The following is a 21660-nucleotide window of genomic DNA, read 5'->3' on the forward strand; positions in this document are numbered from 1 at the left end:
CATTTTGAATATAAACATCATGGATTTTGCATTAGACATACAAATTTTAGATCTAATGTAATAATTTGGTTTACACAAAGCAAGTATTTTATCTTTTGTGCAAAATATATGAAGTTTACATTCAAAATATTCCCTGACCTGCAAGGAATCCAGAAATGTCAATTATATTATCCTAACTTTAGTCTGAGGTATTATTTATTACTAAATGTTAAAATCTAGTGTTTCATCCAATCATTTCTCAGAGAGGTAGGGGCCAGTGAGCTGGAAAGAGGGGGGGGGGGATTTGAGTCTATTATTTGAATGGACATTAACCTGGCAACTGTATTTCTTTTAAATATTAATTGTGTGAGCATACCATCATAAAATTTAGATGTTATTTTTACTACAACATAGGTATTGTGTCGGAAAAACTGGAGTATGGGGGTCAGGCCAGTCTCTATTGGAATTAATCCCATATGTTCTGTTGTTCCATTTACGCGGATTTCACTTAACGCAGTACCCTGTGGGTTCAATTGACCGCGTAAGTAGGATGCTACTGTATATATACACATCTAATATACTCATTCACACTATTTTATAATCGCCAGTCATGTACTGAATATTCTATATAAAAAAATTTTTTAAATGAATTATTTATGGTGCTGTAGGGAATTGTCGATGGTATTAATGTTGTCTAGCACTCAGGATGGAAGGAAACTCTAATGTGGTTTTCTTATATAATATAAGTTATATGATAGACAGTCTGGTGCTGGAGATGCCGTGTGGTGGGGAGCTGCTCAGTAGAAGACGTTCGGTGAGTAGCGTGTTGAAGGAGGTAGATGTGCAGGAGCTTCGTTAGAGAAGATGTTGCCTGTTGCTGGCCTCCTGGTTGAATAAATGGTGACAGCGTGGAGCTTGCTGGAGGAGGTGTTGCTTGTTCAGGAAGATGGGCAGAATGAGAGTTGGTTGGTGAGGAAGCTCAGAGAAGGACAGCTGGTGGGTCGCCATGCTCGCTGGCGGGAGCGAGGACCGCCAGGCAGGCGAGGAGAAGCGAAGGCAGCCAGGCAGCGGCGGAGGAGGAGGTGTTGCTTGTTCAAGAAGAATGGTCAGAATGAATCTCAATGGAGAGACAGAGCTTATATACCCAGCAGCAGCCGCCAGTCCTCTATGAATCATGTTGGGAAAACCCAGAAAGTTGCCGGTGACTAGTTTCGTTGCTAAGCAACGGTAACATCTGGTTGGTTGCTAGGGAAGGCGGTAGCAGGTGGTGGCTGTGGCTACGCAGTTGTAGGGGAGACGTCCACTACAATACTCCCCCTTCCCTCCAGGCGGTGTAGGAGACTTGTTGTCTGTAGAGTTGCTTAGCACATGTGAGGCAGACCGGGCGGTGCATGCCTCATGTGAGACAACGGCGATGGCGTGATGAGCCGATCGCTGAAATACAACTGTCTAGATACACACTATCTGTGGGAGAAGGGAGAAAAAGGGTGTGTGGAGGCGATGAATGTTGTGCTTCCCTCACGACAGGTACAGGGTCGTCAGATGCGCCTGCTGGGGTGTGTGTGGGCCTGGGTCAGGAGCAGGGGCTGCGTCAGCAGAAGCGGATTAGGGCTCGTGACAGCAGCTGGGTCCACGACAGCAGCAGGGTGCAGGACATTAGCAGGGAGTACCTGAGGGAGAAAAGAGGGGGTGTGGAGGCGATGGATGTTGTGTGCTTCCCTCACGGCAGGTACTGAGTCGTCAGATGCGCCTGCTGGGGTGTGTGGGCCTGGGTCAGCTTCTGAGGCAGGACGGGTGTGCTGGGGTCGTAGGATGTGGTGCTTGGGGCAGGAAGAGGAGCCGGTGTCTGCTTGAAGACTGGGAGCGTGATCAGTGTCTCCTCCATCCTGTGTGAGTGCTAATCTCCGGGAGTCACCATTGTAGGGGTATCGAGATATTAATGTTGTCTCGCACTCAGGATGGAAGGAAACTCTAATGTGGTTTTCTTGTATAATATAAGCTATATGATAGACAGTCTGGTGCTGGAGGTGCCGTTTGGTGAGGAGCTGCTCAGTAGAAGACGTTCGGTGAGTAGCGTGTTGTTGAAGGAGGTAGATGTGCAGGAGCTTCGTTAGAGAAGATGTTGCCTGTTGCTGGCCTCCTGGTTGAATGAATGCTGGATAGCTAGGAGCTTGCTGGAGGAGGTGTTGCGTGCTCAGGAAGATGGGCCAGAATGATAGTTGGTTGGTGAGGAAGCTCAGAGGAGGACAGCTGGTGGGTCGCCATGCTCGCTGGCGGGAGCGAGGGCCGCCAGGCAGGCGAGGAGAAGCGAAGGGAGCCAGGCAGCGGCGGAGGAGGTGTTGCTTGTTCAAGAAGAATGGTCAGAATGAGTTCTCAATGGAGAGACAGAGCTTATATACCCCGCAGCAGCCGCCAGTCCTCTATGAATCATGTTGGGAAAACCCAGAAAGTTGCCGGTGACTAGTTTCGTTGCTAAGCAATGGTAACATCTGGGGACAGCTCTCGCTTGGTTGCTAGGCAACGGCACATTGGAATGTGGTGGCAGGTGGTGGCTGTGGCTACGCAGTTGTAAGCAGTAGTAGGGGAGACGTCCACTACAGTGCATTAGGGTACTGGCCACTTCAGACACAAAGACGGGCTATAAATAGCCTTCTTATCTCCCCTCCATCTCTCACCTTCAGCCAGAGGGAAGGGTCTTGGTAAATAACTTTTGTTTGCTTATTTTCCATTTACTTGAATAGATTTACCAAATTATTTGTTTATTTATTTATTTTTAATATACTGTAATATATTAAACACACTGTAATTATTTTCTTTAATTTATAAACCTGTTTTGCAACAAAGGAATGTTCTCCAGTAGTGTTTCATTAGGATTTGAGTGAAAAATATTACGTATTTACTACATACATTTATTACACAAACATATTTTTATATACTGTATGTATACATATATACACATGTACACATTTAATATACTAATTTACACACAATTGCAGTTTAATTGTTTCTCTTACTTTGACAACACAACATACATACAGTATATTGTTTCTCACTTTTGATCTTTTTTTGTATTTATTTATGGTTAGTTATTTAAAATAAGGCCAATTCACTTCAAGTAATGGCATCAAATGTTACCGGCTGGTGTAGTGTAAACACTAGTGACATCACTTAAGTGTCTGTTATTTAACTGTCGGTAGTTTCAAGAATTAACTCAGTCATTTACTGAATATTCTTTGTAAAAAAATAAATTTTAAATGAATTATTTATAGGAAATATGTATTATTGTCAGTAAATATACCGATATGCATTACTGACCACCTCGACGGCTAAAAACAGCCCAATCTCGTGGTCACTTTCCCTTTCTTGTCTCCTCACTGGCAAATGGGGGGAGGGGCGTGGGGAGGGGTGCGTTATGATACCTGTGTTTATTACAGGGGTATATTGTTCTTTTACGGTATGTTAGACAGGTTTATAATACATTTTTATTATTTTAATATACCGGTAATCTTAATTTTAATCCAGCTCCCCAAACGTAAGTTTCAGTATAAAATAATTAGTGGTAGGACCTTGTGAGTGGTTTACGATGTTTCCATCACCACTCTTGACACGCTAAACCGCAATATTTAAGAGGTAAGAATTTTATATCTGGTGCTTGAGACGACCCCCTAACTTTGGGCTAATTTTTTTAAGGTTCAAATTTCGTCTTATTGGCTGAGATATACAGTATATCACAAAACTGGTTTTTAGAAAAAAAAATTATAATACAAATTGGGATTTAGTTTATTATTTATATGAAAATGTAATTTAATTTTTTTTTATTATATGTTGGTCATAGATACGAATGAAATAAGGACGTAAATTGAATTGGGTCCTAAATTAACTAAGGTTTTAAATATGAAAAGTTGTTGGTCGAACCGTTGTTATCGGAGGCTTTACTGTATCTTACTCAAGGCTGGGAAGACTGATATGGGGCAGTAATTCTTGAAGAGTCTTTTGTTCCCAGATTTTTTATATGCTAGGTGAACTTTAGCAATTTTCAGTTTATCCGGAAAGACACCACTAGTGAAGGAGGAGTTACAAAAGTGGAGGAGAACAGGTAGTAATAAGTGGGCCACTTTCTTAATGATCCTCATTGGTATATTGTCTTTGCCTACTGCTGCATCTTTGAACATTTTTATGATGGCCAGTAATTCATCTGCTGTGACAGGGGATAGGAACAGCTGGTTCTAATCATAGTATTCAGTTTCTTGAGCAGGAAGAACCTGTTGAGACTGACTTCATCCTATCCACATTTGACAACCACTTCCACCTGGGGCAAGAGTGTTGGTTGCTATGAGTGGAAACAGGCTGCTGTCAACTGCCACGCAGCTGATGGATAACATTGAGAGTAAGGATGATCCCAACAGGTCTTGGATAACATTGGTCAGATCTAAGTCTTCTTTGTTTTCTACAACATCTAATTCTGTGGATTCCTTATTCAAGGTATTTCACAAAAATGTTTCTAAACTTCCTAATTCTCAGCACTTACAAAGAGACAGGAAGGACAAGAAACTGTGGATTATCATGGATTATCATTCATTGTTTCTAGAAGGTGATACTACACTTTCTTGGCCTAATATTTGCCCAAAGATGATCTCTGAAATAGACGAAGTCTGGCTAATGTATTGAAAGACTTAACATTCATTCCCACAATTATGATGTTTGTGCTGAACTATGAAGAAAATTCAGAACTGGACAAATGTTTTCCTGCTGCTTTACAAGGGACCCTATATTCCCTATACAACTCATTTTTGATATGTTGTTGAAAGCCCTAACACTAAGTCCAGCTAAGGGAGTAAGCCACAAATAATGCTTCAAGTGGTAGTGCTTATTTATTGCTACATTCTTCCCCCCTTTCTCTTGCCTTGTTTGATGAACAATCATTGGTTAAATATAGATCTGCTGTTGAGCAAGCTCTTAATATTACTGTTCCCAGGAGTCCTGAGACCTTTTGGAAATCTGAAAGATGAAGGCTTTACAGGGGAATAGGACAAGCTGCTCAGTTCAGTTATCAACCTAGAGAAAACTTTAGAGGAGGATATAATCAAAAATGTAATAGGGGTGACGGTTTGTTCAGAAGCGGAAGGAGACCTTATTTCACATCAGCATCCACTCCCTTCCAATGAAGCCAGACAGATGGGTCGTCTAGGGGGTTGGGAAAAAAGATGGACTACTTCCATATAAGCTTACAAGACAATCAAAGGGGGCCTCACATGGACTTGGTTGAGGCTCCCTTCCCTGACGTTAAAAAAAAAAAAAAAATACGTACAGAATTTGTAATTCAACTATTAAACAGAGGTATCATAGAACTGTTACAGTCAGAGATATGTCTTATGTCTCGCCTATTCCCAGTCCCTTAGAAAGGCAGCGACAAATTAAGATGGATTTTGGATCTTTCAGTCCTGAACAAATTATATATACAGTTAACCCTCACTTTACGCGGTCCCGCATTCCGCGTTTCCACGTTTACGCGGTGCATTGCCAGAACCTTACGTGCTCACATTACGCGGTACGTTAACCCCATTACGCGGAGAGTGTCCGGCGCGACGCTATTTTTAGATTCGCCCCACCCACCACCCGCCCGCCTGCCTGCCTGTGCTCCTCGCCTCTCCCTCCTCCTCCCTCCGCTTGGGCAAGCGGCGCGGTAAGGTTGCGCAGTGTGTGTCTTTGTTGCGTTATCACTGACGTCATATGACGTATCAGACCTGTGATTGGCCATGCATCCCTACCCCCCTCTGCTGCTAGCTGTAATTGGCTTAAAGTATTATGACGTGTCCACCCGGGGGAGGGAGGGAGGGAGGAAAGACGACGCTTGACCTAGCCGCGGCAGTTTCATCCCTCAAGGCCACTCCGTGTAAACGCGCATCCATTGTTCCGTAAAATGGCTTCCGCCGGACCACCACCCCCAGAGAGAAACCTTTCCTTACCTGGACCCAGCGGCACTAAGCCAAAGAAGACACGACGTTCCTTAAGCTACGAGGTGAAGTATACCATCATCCAAGAGTTGGAGAAAGGAACAAGGCAGGTTGATTTGGCGCGCCAGCATGGTGTGAATGAATCTACGATTCGAACAATAAAGAAGGATGCAGCCAAGATAAAGGAGCACATGAAGATCACAAAGTCAAAGTCTACAGGTGCTTCTATGATCAAGTATTTTCACAACCAGGTGCTTCTCAAGACAGAAAAATTACTTGTGAGGTACTTGGTGCGTCAGGCGCGACGGAACATGGCGGTCGACACGCGCTCTGTTAAGGACTACGCACGTGAACTGTACATCGCAGTGGCACGAAAGATGGGAATTACAGAGCCCAAACCCTTTAATGCTTCCTCTGGGTGGTTACAGAGGTTTAAGATCCGGAACAAGATCACCAATATAAACATTGGTGGTGAAGAAGCGAGTGCTGACCGTGCTGCGGCTCGGGAATTTCCTCCATTTTTACGTGAGATTATGGAGGAAGGACAGTACAGTGACGACCAGGTGTTTAACATGGACGAATCTGGTCTTTTCTGGAAAAAGCTACTTTCCAAGTCCTTCGTTGCAAAGAATGCCAGCAGGATTCGGGGCAGGAAGATGCAGAAGGAACTCATCACCGTCCTGTTTACCACCAATGCCTCCGGTACCTGTAAGCTCAAGTTATCGGTGGTCCACACAGCACGCAAGCCGCACGCCTACAAAACCATGGACATGACCAAGCTAAATGTCCACTGGCTGACCGCACGTAAGGCGTGTATGTTCTCTACACTGTCCCTCTCCTGGTTTGATGACTGTTTTGTTCCCGATGTAAAGAAATTCTGTGAGCGACAGAATGTGCCATTCAATATTTTGTTGCTGCTGGACAATGCACCAGGACACTCGCCCCTACTGTTAGATCGTCACCCCAACGTAAAAGTGGTCTTCCTTTCTCGCAACACTACGTCTATATTACAGCCCATGGACCAAGAGTTAATCTGTAATGTAAAAGCTGCATTCTCAACAAAAAAATTCCAGCTCCTGAACGACTACACCAACACCAGGGAAGAGTTGCGTAACCTGAGTGACACCACCACCGATAGCAAGAGCGAAGAAGATGAGGATCAACAGTTGGCACAGCAAATAATACTGTTCAAACATTTCTGGAGAGTATTTAACATCAAGAAAGCTGTGGACTTCTTGGTGGAGTCATGGGATCAGCTGTTTGCTGCTACAATTCGTCACGCATGGAGACATGTGTTGCATGGAATACCAGGTGAGAGGAGGAGTCAATCTGTGACTGGTGAGGTTCAGAATGTTGCAGTAGCAGTGGACCTTGCCAGAGAAGCTGCGCAGACTGTTACAGTTCCAGGCTTCTCCGAGACCACCAACGACGACATCCTGGAGGTGATCAGAGACCCTGAAGTGACTGCCGACGAGATGTTGGAAGAAGAACACGTCAGCGAAGAGGAGGAAGAAGGTGCGTCATTCTCCGAAGAACACAGTTTAAGTCATAGTGATATTAAGGGTGCCATGGAGTGTGCAGAGAAAATGAAGTCCTTCCTTTCCCGCGACAATGACGATGACCGCTATGAAGTCTTCCATACCCGGCTGGTGCAGGCTATGGAGCCGTACATCAAGGTGTATCACGACATCAACACCAGCCGTCAGCAAAGCATAACAGATTTCTTCGCCCGCAACCCACCACAGCCAGCCCAAGCCAGTGATAGTGACAGTGAAGATGACTTTGAGGGATTTGTCAGGGAAGCCCTGACAACTGTAAGTGACAGTGATGGTGATTCACCTAGTAATGGTGATTCACCTGAGGGCCAGTAATCTGCCCTCTGCCTCGGAACCAGCCTCCATCCCCGTATGCCGACCCATCTCTTCTACTACCGTAAGTGTTCCACCTAACTTTTAGTTTTTCTAACCTAACCTTTATTTTTCCTATGTTAACCTTTATTTTTCCTAACCTAACCTCTTCTATATTACTTGTTTTTTCATACCATCATAAAGTTAAGATAAAATTTTTACTACAACATAGTTGTGTGTCGTCAAAAAGTGGAGTTTGGGGATCGGCCCGGACTCCATTTCAATTAATCCCATATGTTATGTTATTCACGTTACGCGTTTCTCACTTTACGCGGGACCCTCCGGGTTACATTAACCGCGTAAAGTGAGGGTTAACTGTATATAAAAAAAAAAAAAAAGTTTCAGAATGCTCACTTACGATCATCTGAGGCATCTACTTCCCCCCAATGCTTGGATCTCAAAGTGGATTTCGAAGATGCCTATTATCACGTTCCTGTTGCCCCCAGGTACTGAAAGTTTCTAGTGTTCAAAGTCAGGGATGTAAGTTATCAATTCACAGAGATGCCATTCGGCCTGACGATTGCGCCAAAAGTCTTTACAAAACTGGCGAACATTCCCAGAAAGATCCTTGCAAAGGAGGGCATAAGAACCTTTGCAAATCTAGACTATTGGTTGATAATGGGAAACTCTTTCGAAGATTGTCAAAGGGCGACCCATCGTACACAAGTACTATTTCAAAACCTTGGTTTAAGATAAACCAGGTCAAATCAAATTTAATACCATGTCAAAAGTTGGATTGGTTAGGTCTCCAGTGGGATACAAATCAGCAGTCAGTCAGTCTACAAGGAACAAAAGTAACAGATTTGATAAACAAAGTAGAAGCCTTTTGTGTAAAGCACAAGGTTTCTTGGCATGATAGGGAAAACTTCTGGGTCTGTTGAATTTTGCCACAATAGTGGTTCCATTGGGAAATTTAAGGAAAAAGCATCTATCTCATCTGGGCTCGAACTTGCTCCACAGAAGCAGAAATATTGCTTCTTCTTTCCTTATTCAGATAAAGAATCATCTGTTATGGTGGACAAAGTTAGACAATCTAATCGATTCCTCTCCCTGGATTCCTCTTCAAAAAGGTCTGGTCGTTTGTACGGATGTGTCCGAAATAGGATGGGGATATCATTCCTCAATAGGGGAATTCAGTCAAGGGAAGTGGAGCAACTTCCTTTGGGATAAACACATAAATGTAAAATAATTAGGAGTGGTCCTGTTCTTATGTTGGTAAACCCAATTTCACAGAATATAACGATCCTCTTTGCCATAAAAAAAAAAAAAAAAAAACGGCAGTGTTTTGTCTCAATCATCAAGGCTCACTGTCAGAAAAAATCTTCAGTGTTTGTGTAACACAAACACTTTACCTCAAAGCAACTTATATACCGGCAGTACAAAACAATTGGGCAGATGCACTGTCCCGTCTCCGGCCAGTACCGACAGAAACAGATTGGTCCCTAAAGGTATCAGAGTTCAAGAGTCTAGTGAAGAAGTTTGGAACTCCAAAGATAGATCTCTTTGCCTCCCTAAAAATCGCAAGATGCAACTTTATGCATCTCTGGAGAGGTAGAATCTTTTAGGAAATGCACTATTCTTAGATTGGAACCTTTGGAATTCAATCTAGCTGTTCCCACCTGTGAAAATATTGCCCAAAGTGGTTCACAAACTCAGATTCTTCCAAGACAAGGTCCTCTTAATGGCACTATATTGGATCATACAGCCTTGGTGCCTGGATCTGTTGGACTGGTGCCCGAATCCACTACAATTGCAACAAGAATGTTTATATCAGGAACTACTTTCTCAGTTCGAGATATCCATGGAACTTCACGCTTGGAGTTTCTCAAAAGGAGTTTAAACAGGTTGTTGGGTAATCCCGATATAGCTAACAAAGTATTATCAGGTCATAGACCTCAAACTTCTATGCAAAATGAGAAAGCTTGGAATCTTTTTCAACAATTTATCAAGTTAACAACTCCAGAATCATAGTCGGAAACAGTGGTGTTAGAATTTTTAGAATTTCTGTTCAGAGTTAAAGGCCTTCAAGGATAGACAATTGCATCTTATAAATCAGCATTGGTTGACCCTCTGGCTTGGGGTTTTAATATTACTTTGAACCCAAGGATTTATTAAATGCTAAGATCGTCCTTTTTCATTGAGAGACCTCCTCGGTCTAAGGGAATCCCACCTTGGTCTCTGTAAAAAGTTACTAAATTTCTTATGGGGCCTAATTACAATATAAATCTGAACAGGGATAAATTACGACAGAAGGAAGCCTTCCTTCTAGCATTAACAACAGGTATGTGAATAAGTGAACTGATTTCAATTTCCAATAATCCATCATTATTGGTATTTTCTGAGTAGGATGTTACTCTTTTTCCTACGAAGATCCTAAGAAAAAATGAAAGGGAAGATTTCCAAGCTCAACCTATTAGGATAAAATGCCTAATGGATGAGACAAGGGTTCCTCATATATTGTGCCCAGTTAAAAATCTTCAAGAATGATTATCCAAATTCCCTAATTGAGGCCCCTATGTTTTTCATCCAGGGATAGTAAGAAATTGTCTTTTAGTCAAATGACAAAATCTTTATCTCAATTAGTGAACCATGCAGACCCAGGCAAGAAATTTTTGGCACATAACACTAGGAAATACGCAGGGTCTGTGGCCTTTCTGCGGCATATGAGCCTCAGTTAGATCAAGGAAATGGGCTTTTGGAGATCTTCTTCATCACCATAATAAAGTGAATATCCTAATTGAGATATGTAAATTAACAATTTACCTTCCGGTAAATGTTCCAAATTTTGGAAATATTCTACACGGTTTATAATCATAATCTGGACCTAAGTTAGCGGAACCTTGTATGCAAGTCACCTCCCTCTCCACCTCCTGCTCAGGTATTCAAGCTAAGCGTCGCCTTCTGGATTGAACAAAAAGCCTTATTTTTTTTCTAAAAACCAGTTTTTGTGATATGATCCAGAATGCGACGCTGACAGAACGTGCAAGCGTGCGTAGTGTCAACAAAGGCTGTAAGAGACTGCTCCTTGAAAGTCGTATTTCTGACGAATTCAGCGAGTCTACTAATCCCAGCCTGTGCAGACAACTATAGTAAGACCCAGTTATCAGCACAGTGGCATATATTTTTTTTTTACTTTTGGACTTTGTCATTTTTGGGGGATAAAACATCTGGTCCTACCACCCGATCCCTCTGGGCAAAGTTTTTCAAGTTTGCGCATGCGCAATGTGATAGTGTGACGTAGCAGTGACGTCATTACCACTCCACCTGACTGCAGTGTTGCCAACGTGCCCTATGCCCGCCGTTAAACGCTCCCGTTCGTTGGAAACGGCGGCAGTAGGTGACAGTGATGCTGACGATTTTCTTCTTGAAGACAAGTCAAAGAAGAAGCAGAAACCTCAGAAGTCAGGGTCTCCAGCAGGGGCCACGGCTCCCCCTCGCACCTCGCCTGGGGCTGTAGAGGGTGGCCTCCTCCTGTCATCGGGGTCCCCAAGTGAGCTTACATATGGCTCAATGACCGACCCTTCGCCGACGATGGACACAGGGGATTCCCTTTGTCTCCCTGCCCTGTCGCGCCTTCGTCGTCTCGCCTTTCCTCGGGACTTGCCTCTGAGCACACGGACGACCTGGTTCTTCCGTCACTGCTCTCCACTTCAGGACTCAACACTTCGCCTCCGCCGAGGTCCCACAGCAATGATAGTCACCACACAAATGGACGAGACGGTACGCCTGCTCACTCAAGTGGGCTTTCCTGCTCCCCAGGGGGAGGTGATGCTGAAGTTCACCATCATCACCCCAGAAACTCATCGTACCAAGGTAATGGTTCGCCACGTACCCTGGGAGATCCCTATCGACGATCTTCACCCTCTTCTCCCACAACTACTGGACATGGAACGCCGCATCAACCTGGTCTCCAAACGTCCATCCAACGAACTCATCGGCTGGTGGGTGGGCCCCCTCCCTCCGAAGGTGAATGTAGGACCAATTCACAACTGTCCTCTCGACCGATTTATCGGAACCCCAAAAAACTGTGGTCGTTGCCAATCGTGGAAACACCGCACCTGGGAGTGCACGAGGAGGGTCGCCTGCAGTTTCTGTGCAGGTCCTCACGATACAGTGGAATGCAAATCGAATATTCAGAACAAAATCCCAGTTATTCCACGGTGTGTCAATTGCCATTGCAGTCACCACGCCTGGAATGCCAATTGCCCACAGCATCCTGGCACTCACCCGGGGAAAACTTACCTTGTACCACCGCCCATGTCTCTGACAAAGCCCCTGTCAACCAAACCTCACTCCTATCCACCACCGCCTCTTCCATCCACCAAGAATTTCCCATTGATCTCCTCTCCTCTACCATCCCCCCTATCACCCATCCTTTCCCCCCTCCCTCCCTCTCCCTACCGTTCTTGGAACAAGGTCGTTGCCGGCCCTGCCACACAGTCACCACCACCTCCTGCCCACCTGGACCCCAGCTGTCCTTCACCAGCACCAGCACCACCACCTCTTGCTCACCTGAGCCCTCACCTTTCCTCCCCGTCACCACCACCTCCTGCCCACCCGGACCCCCGCTGTCTTTCACCAGCACCAGCACCACCACCTCTTACTCACCTGAACCCTCACCGTCCCATTCCGTCGCTACCACCACCACATGCCCAGTTGGGCCCTCGGCAATCCTCGCCGCCACCTCCAGCTCCTGCACAGGTACACCAAGTTGGTTCTATGGAAACAATCACACTCCGTCTGGATCGCCACTCCAAGCAAATCAACCATCTCTCCGCCCAACTCGACTTGTTTGTGAAAACAATTGCTACATTGCAGAGGCAACAACAACTCATTCTGGACACCCTGACCCAACAGGGGTGCACTTTGCAAGCCCTGGAGACCCGCCTCCTTCCATCTCCCGAGATGGAGGATCCATCCCTCGCTCTCCCACTCCTCCCTCTCCATTTTTCTCAACAGAATATGGTACCTCCTCGGGAGCCCTGTCTAGCCCCACCGACTCATCTCACACCAAAGGCCGTTCCCTCCTCTTCTTACAATGGAACATCCAGTGACTTGGACCTCGCCCAGTTTGTGCTCTCCCATCAAGTAGATGTTGCTCTAATTCAGGAAACCAATACAGACGATGTTACTCCACTCGGCCTCTCTGGCTATACTGTTTACACCCTGCCTCGGTACCGTGGGCAGGCTCGTGACCTCCTCACCCTTGTGCGTAACACCATTCCATCTGCTCGACTCCCTTCACCTGACTCACATGGACCCCCGTCTGAATTACTTTCTGTCTCCCTTACTCTTGGTGACCGGACCCTTCGTGTAGTCAATGTTCATTTCTAGAGTGATTCTCTGGACCCCCAGGTTCTTCACGACCTCCATGATGGGGTTCCCACTATTGTTCTTGGCGACTTTAATGCCCGCCATCCCACTCTTACTCCGGATCATCCCACGCCATGTACCCTTAACGGATCACATCTCTCACAGTTTCTTAATGGGGATGATTATGTTTGCTTTCTTTGTCCTGACGATCCTACTCGCCTCCCCCATAGTTTCCTTGATGTTGGCTTGCTATTGAACGGCCATACCTCCTTTCATCCAACAGTCTGCACCGAGCCTGATCTGTATAGTGACCATCTTGCCGTTACTACCCATCTCTGGCTCTCCTTCTCTGCCCCTACATCAGCTCCTTATTGATCCCCTCGCCTTCGTCTCACACAAGATGCTGTTCCTTCCTTTACCCAATACCTTTCTACCTGGGCAGATTCCTATGTTGTCACCCAGTCCCTTGACTCTTACAGCGCTGATTTTGTTGATGCCGTGTATGACTCTGTCAATCGCGCTACCCCTCCACGCCCTCCCCATCACCCCAGAAGTGCCACCAACTACTGGTATCATATCCCTGCCATGAGACATCTCCGGCAGGTAACCCGTGATCTCCACTCTGCCATAGGAAGGTCTCGCCCTCCAGAGGACTGGGAAGACTTCAAAAATTGGTGCTCCTTTGCAACTCAGGAGCGTCGTCGGATTCGTGAGGCAGACTGGCTAGCCTTCACGGGGTCTCTATCGTTCCAGTCGTTACCTCTTATGTATGGAATCGGATCAATGCTATACGGGGTACTCGACGGAGGCCTCCTCCCCACCCTGACCCCGCCACCCTTGCCTGCTCTTTAATGGAGGGCTGGGCACGAGCTTCCTCCCCTGAGGCACTTCCAGATCCAATGTAGGAGGCAGTGCAAGCTCGCATCGATGCGTCTGAGCCTGTTGTTCGTGCTGCTCTTACCTCCCCTGCCCCCACTGATCATCCCATCACGCAGTTCGAGCTTGACAGTGCTCGTCGCTCTAGAAAAGATACCTCTCCTGGGGATGATCAGATAACCTACTCTGTCCTCAACGCCTGTACTAATATTCCTAACGGCCCCTTCCTTGCTCTCTACAATATGTCTTATGAACATGGGGTTCTCCCGTCTAACTGGAAAAATGCCACTATTATCCCCATCCCTAAGCCGGGAGATCCTGGGAAATATCGACCCATTAGTCTTACCTCCTGTGTTTGCAAGATGATGGAGAGGATACTCCATCGTCGCCTTCTTCACACCATAGGCGGCTTCCACAACTCCCTCAATGGTTTCATACAACATCGCAGCACAGCACTCTCCATTGCTTCCTTTTATTGCAATCAGACTGCCCGCGTCTCTGTCTTCCTTGATATCAAGGGAGCCTTTGATATGGCTCAGCCTGCCCTCATTTTAGCTGAACTTGCACGGTTAGGGGTTAAAGGGAGACTTCTTCAATAGATCGCCTTCTACCTCACTGGACGTCAGGCCCGGGTTAGCGTTGAAGGCTCTATGTCTCCTGTTCAAGAAATGAACCTCGGCACCCCTCAAGGTGGAGTCCTGAGTCCCACCTTGTTTAACACTCTCATGCACTCCATTGCATCTCTCCCGTGGCCGACAGAAGTTGTCCACTCAGGATATGCCGACGATGTCCTCCTCCAAGCCCCTGACTACCTCAGCATGCAGGAAGCCCTTGATCTGGTCTCCAGAGAGTGTGATTCACTTGGTTTCCTTCTTTCAACTGCGAAAACAAAAGCCATGTGGCACGGTCGTGTTGTACCTCCACCCCTTCTCTTATCAGGAACGCCCTTGGACTGGGTTAATGAGACAAAATACCTGGGTGTGTATGTAACTCGCACACGTTGTCAGATCCCTGAAGTCCGCTATCTTCGAGACATGTGCTTTCGGCGTCTCGCTCCCCTCTCTACCATGTGCAGGGGTTCCCTTGGTGCCACCATCCCTGTACTTCTCACCATGTACAAGTCCTTTGTCCGTTCCTGTGTTGACTACGCCGCCCTGCCCTCGTCAACATGAGTCGGACTGCTGTCAACTGTCTCGAAGTTATCCAGAGGAAAGGTGCTTGTATCATCCTTGGGGCTCCTCAGTGGACATGCTCTACTTCTCTATATACCAAACTTGGTCTTTCCCCCTTACAGGATCGTGTCCAGGAGTTTTACCTAATAACTGCCGTTTCCATTCTACGGGATCCTCGGGGCAACTATGTCCAAGCCAACTTGACTCCTGCTGTCCGAGGCCGACTTCCATCTAGAAGACAGTGGCGAGGGTCACTCATCCGAGCCCTTCAGGAACACGACCTCCTGCCTGATATTGCTGTCACCCCTGCTGTTGGTTTGTCTCCTTCTCCCTGGCTGGATTTTCAACCTGAAGTGATTGCCCTCGGTGGACCGCCCAAAATCCCACGTGAACCCTGTTATTCTCTGCAATTACCACCTCTCCAGGATCGCCCACTGGTCCCCAGGTAGGGTCGTCCTCTACACTGATGGTTCTGTTGACCCCGCTACAGGTAGGGCCGGGGCTGGTGTCTACATCTTCCATCCTGATGCCCCTGAGCCTATCAAACTGTCTCTCAGAGTTTCTGACGGGGCATCCTCCACTCAGGCTAAACTAATAGCCCTCCTTGCTGCCCTTCTCACTGAGGAAGAAGCAGATGATTTCTGCCCCTTGCTTGTCTGCTGCGATTCCAGGTCTGCTCTCGATGGGATCGCATTTGGATCAGGGGAAAATAAGGACCTCATCCTCCGAATACAAAGGTTAACATCCACACTTCAGGATGCAGGCCGTCCAGTGACATTCCTATGGATACCCAGTCATGTCGGTATCTTGGGGAATGAGGCAGCAGATGGCCTTGCCAAGACTGTCTGCAACAAGGCCACACCTGACTACTGTACGTTGTTCCTCGAACACTTTTACAGCTTAGGACCCAAATTCGCCGCAAACAGAGAGAAGCTCGGGAAGCAGCCATCCCCCTGGACTCCCCGCCCACCTGGTACGATGTCCTCCGTAAACTTCCTGACCTCTCGTACGTCTACGGGAAAGGGTCGCGGAAAGGGGACGTGATTGCTGCCCGTATCATCATTGGGTATGACTTTGCTTGGGAGATTGGTATCCCTGCATCCCCTTCAGCAACGCTCTTGTGCATTATGCAAAGACCCGACAGCCGCACCCTTATCCACTAACTCCTAAGATGTCCCCACACACAACGCTTCCGTGACGCCTGCTGGACCACCACTCCATGACCCCCTGACGGAGACACGATGATCCTCCCCATACTGGCCACATATTATGTAAATAACATTGATTATGTGCTACAGGAATATCCTTCCTTCATTAGGCTTTAGTAAGCCCCTTTATAATATTTATACTGTATATACTTGTCACACTTGCCAGATGCTTCTGGTGTTATTGTACAGGGGTACCTAGTGATAGCACTAGGATCCAGCTTCCTCTATCAAGGAATAAACAATTGAAATTGAATTGAAATTGCGACGCTGATAACCCACCCATCTCCACCCCTCGAGAGTTGACTTTTATTTACTGCTCCCTCTAAGGCAAGAGATGAAGGTGGCAGTGCGTGCGATGGGGGGTGAAGGAGGGGGGTTTCGACAATTGCAATTAAATGCCAGGTAGCGACGTGTCCTCCTAATAATACTTATTAAGTAACAATTAGATGTTTTAATTGCCTGTATGTTGGCCTGGCGAGTTATTGCTAGGCATTAATATACCTAGGTTAAGCATCGCATTCTGGATCATATCACAAAAACTGGTTTTTAGAAAAAACGGTTTATTTTTTTCATTAATTTTATTACAGCAACAACCAATTAGTTTCTTCAGTTTCAGATGGAGAACTGTCATCATGGGAGTAAACACTGACAACAACAATGGCGTCCCGTCTCTTCTTGTGTGACCATATTATTATTGATTTAGAGTGTATGAGGAGCATTCATATACATTATTTAAAGAATATAATTTTCATTTTTTATTAATTTTATTGTTTAGGGGGAAAGTAGGTAAAAAAGCCACACAAAAGATATGAAAAGGTCAGACTGGGGAATGCATCTCATTGTTATTGCTTTATTTTAATGGTAATTAATGATTCATGATATGATGATTCACCTTACACTGCAATATTAGAGGACACATTACTGTCTTTATTCAAGGCTTTACTGTACAGTAGAAATCAAATTTACAACTCACCAATGCAGATTTGTTTAACCTGGTTAAGAGCTTCCACTGACCGAGCAGAAAGAGCAATCCTGACGCCAGCTTGGGCTAATCTAATGGCCAGGGCTCTGCCAATTCCACTGGAAGCCCCAGTGATCCACACAACACGTCCCTTCAGGCATTCTGAAGTAAAAAAACATGGGATGATGCCTTGGTATCCCTCTCACAGGTAAGGATGTGCAAGATTCAAACTTCTCAATACAGTATACAGTGGGGTATGCTATAACGAACGGATCCTACTACGAATATTCCTATAACGAACGGTTTTACCTATAAAATTGAGATTGCTATAACGAACGAAACTCCTACAACGAACATTATTTAGAAAAAAAAAATTCTTATTTTTTCTTTTTTTTTTTACTAATTTATTGTTTTTTTATTACAAGTATTAATGATGTTCTTTACTTCAGGGGTTTAGATGCTTATTTATGCACTTTTTTACAATTTTTACAATTTTATATTATATTTTTCAGTGTTAAGTGGTTGTATTTCGGGGCCTGGAACGAATTAATCCTATAACGAACGAATGCTATAACGAACAAGGTTCTAGAACCAATTAGATTCGTTATAGCATACCCCACTGTATATGATTCTAGGCTAGAATTGTCTTGAGACCCTAATCAACAGTACAATGAAGGTGAGCTGAACGCTGGTGGTGGTGGATCCAGGGGGTTTTGGTTAAATCCCCCATTTCTGAAGAGGACGCACCACTCAACACAGTTTTTGGATGGCACCAATTTGACGGACAACTTTTTACTCATACTATAATATTTAAACCTTAACACCAGAGTAACAAACATTCAGGAACCTTGTTCTTTGGACCACTGAATGTTTTATCTATGTATTTTGCAAAAATTTTCTAGATCAAGACAGCTGTTTCTGCTACAGTACAATCTTTAACCTGTCTTGTACCACATAACTGATGGAAAAAAACTTTGCTGTCAGTTTTGTCAGATCTTCTTAGACGGCTCATTGAACAGATACCAGAAGAATTGCAAAAGCTAATCAATCTTCCGTCCTGTTCTAAAGGCACCATGTACAGTGGTCCGTCGATTAACGAACGTTTCAATTAACGAAATTTCGGTTAACGAATTAGCTCCCATATGGATTTTCAGTTCCAGTAATGAACAAAACTTTGATTAATGAAAGCCTTGGGAGAAACACACTTTGTTGTGTGCATCAACTGATCAGTTGATCGGCTAGTCCGCCAATACAGTAATCGGTTCTATGTTTACAGTCGTTTCCAATGGAGTAAATATCAAGAAAGTTGTGTTCTTGAATATTTTTGCATTTTTTATATTAAAATTATTGGTCAATCTAAAATTTAGCCATCCAAGCTCTGTCTACGAAAAGTTTTTCAATTAATATTTTTGGCTTAATATATGTAACTTTATTCATTTATTTTTACTCATATACATGTCCTAATAGGGTGTGTCATAGGAGGGAAGATCAGCTAAAACTAATGGCCCATCACTTTTTTGGTAGATTTTAGTGTATATAAACAGAAAATAATTTCAGTTTCAATATTTTGCAACCTTTTGCTAGGTAAATTTTAGCGTGAAATTTATCGAAAATCTAACGTACAGCTGCATTAGTGCATTACAATTAAATAGTGAACATTGCTTTCTGACTTCATTCTTTAACAACCCAACTAACAATATTTTTTTCTGTTTCAGATTCTGATGCATTTATAAGTTGATAATATTTGCGATGGCTGCTTGTGTCAGGACGAGGAACCAAAAATCCAGCCATCTCAGTCACTATCTTGGGTCTGGGAGAGAGCTCCTGAAGTCGGAGTTGCCTACATTGAGAGATGCTTTGAGATACGGTGTTTTAATCAGGCAAATCAGTGAAAAGAACCAAAGAACTTACACAAACAAAGACATTGCCAGTGATATGACCAAAGCTGTCTTGGCACAGTACACTCTGGCTAACGCTCAGTTCAAGCCTCCAGTCATAACAAGTCAGAAGAAGATTAGTGAGAGACTGCTAGCCAGTTGGGAAAAGGCAAGAGATATCTCTCTTGGGAGAGGAAAACTTGCAGTTAAGGACAGCTTTGCCAAGCAACTGGACCATTTATTTGACATAATTACTTGCAAGTGCCCAATTGTTCTCTGTCCTGAGTTTGGATGCGATCGTGACTGTAAATCCGAGGCCCACATCTCCTGTATTTGCAAGCGTGAACTGAAGATTCCTGTGATCGAACTGGCATTTGTCAAAGCACAGAGAGAGAAGAGTGGCAGTATAGGGGCTCTCATGATTTCTAGCCAAGATATTCCGGAGTCCAAGAGACAGGAGGCTGCCACAGAGAGACAGAAGAGGAGAAGAGTTGCCGAGGAAAAGAGACTTGAGAAGGCCCAGGGTGAGGTAAAAAAGGCCGATGATTGGAGTCAAGTTGATTCAGAGTTTAATGACTTCCCCATGGCTGATCCGAAAAGGACCAGGAGAATGGGTGACTTTGTCCCTAACCCAGAAAAATAATGATCCCAAACCTTCCAGGCATAAGATTCGAAATAGGAAAGATATCCCGAGCATAGCTCTGGCCAGCATGCGACACCACACTGGTCTCAGAGAAACTGCAGAGATAGCAACAGCTGCCTGGATTGACGGTGGTTTGATAACACCTGATGATGTTCACCTGGTGATAGATCATAACAAAGTAAGGAGAGCTCAGGAGAAACTTGTCAGTAACCTAGAAGAGGAGTTTGATAAGGGGATAAGAGAAAATGGAATCAATTGTTTGTTCTTTGATGGGAGAAGGGATGACACTAAAGTGCTCATGAAAGTTGGAGATTCTGACAAGTTGTTCCCTGCCATGGTGAAGGAGGAACACTACTCCTGCTGCAGTGAACCAGGAGGGAAGTATTTGTGGCATTTCACTCCAGAGAAAGATGACATCAGGAAACCAGCTGAGATAGTGGCAGATAACATTGTGAACTGGCTCAGAGAGAGGAACGTAGACCAGACCCTGCAGGCCATTGGAGGGGACAGCACCAACACGAACACAGGGTGGCAAGGGGGGTCATACAGTGGATAGAGCGGAAGATTGGGAGGAAGCTGGTCTGGATTGTTTGTGACCTCCACACCAACGAGTTGCCACTCAGACATCTGATCCAGGAGCTGGAGGGCAAGACTCTTTCAAACAACAGATGGTCTGGTCCTCTTGGCAAGATGCTGGACTCTGCCACTGAGTTAGAAATAAATCCGAGCTTTGAAAAAATCACAGTTGGCCCTCCACTCGTTGAGCTTGCACATACTGTCATTGACGACCTGAGTACTGACCAGTACTATGGTTACATGATTAGCAGTGCCATCAAAACTGGGGTCATGCCTGATAGACTTGCTTACCTGCAGATAGGTCCAGTCTCACATTCTAGGTGGCTCACAACGGCTCTCAGGTTCTGCAGAATTTGGGTCGCTTATCATAAACTGAAAGGGAACCAGCTTCACAACCTGAGACTTATTGTCCAATTCATCGTGAGTGTCTACTTGCCAAATTGGTTCAACACCAAGGTCAAGTCATCGTTCTCCGAAGGTCCGAGGCATGTTCTCTTCCAGCTTGAGCTCCTGAGGAGTCAGCCAAGGAAGGTTGTTCAGATTGTGGAGCAGACTGTGAGGAGATCTTCCTGGTATGCTCATCCTCGAGGCAGTTCTGCAGACAATGCTCTGCAGTAAGGATGAGGAGGAGAGAAGAGTGGCAGTCACAAAGATCTTGGATATGAGACTTATGAGAGGATCTGGGCATGACGAATCAGTTGGTGACGATTCCTTCAGGGTCAGGAAGACTCCTGAAGTCAATCTAGGTGCCAAGACCCTCACTGATCTCATAGATCTGGATAACATCCAGGCTGGCAGTGAGCCCTCTTGTCTGCAGCCTCACCAATGTTCAAGTCAGAGCTTTCCTGGACAACCCTTACGCATGTCCCTGCCTGGCCTCAGACACCCAGAGTATAGAGCGCGTACAGCAAGTGAGCTTTGAAGCCAGCAGTCACGCGGGTGGGAAGCAGCCAGGAGAGGAGGGAAGGCTACATCCTAGCTCAGGTGGTCAGCAGGGAGGTGATGAGTAGAAACAGAAGCAAGAAAGACATGTTCTCTATGGTGTGCAGCAACACCGGGTCGTAGTAGTAAAACCGGTTTTGTATTTGATGATTTTGTTTTCTAAAGGAATATTAAATTTAATAAATGTGTCAAGATCATTCGTTTCACTATTCTGGATCATTTTCATCCTAATAAATTAACCTGATACATTTA

At 45.2% G+C, this 21660-nt stretch overlaps 1 protein-coding gene across 1 annotated transcript in view; it reads right to left on the minus strand.

Annotated features, from left to right (window-relative positions):
• LOC121872943 (dehydrogenase/reductase SDR family member 7-like) overlaps nt 1–21660 on the minus strand; it is a gene marked incomplete in the record, with an annotated part of 131071 nt that overhangs the window by 42018 nt on the left and 67393 nt on the right. The window contains 1 exon segment of the mRNA XM_042376084.1: nt 17383–17532. Coding sequence (XP_042232018.1) covers nt 17383–17532 — 150 coding nt within the window.

This window comes from Homarus americanus, unplaced genomic scaffold (assembly GCF_018991925.1).
Source record: "Homarus americanus isolate GMGI-L3 unplaced genomic scaffold, GMGI_Hamer_2.0 scaffold11022, whole genome shotgun sequence".
Taxonomy (NCBI): Eukaryota; Metazoa; Arthropoda; class Malacostraca; order Decapoda; family Nephropidae; genus Homarus; species Homarus americanus.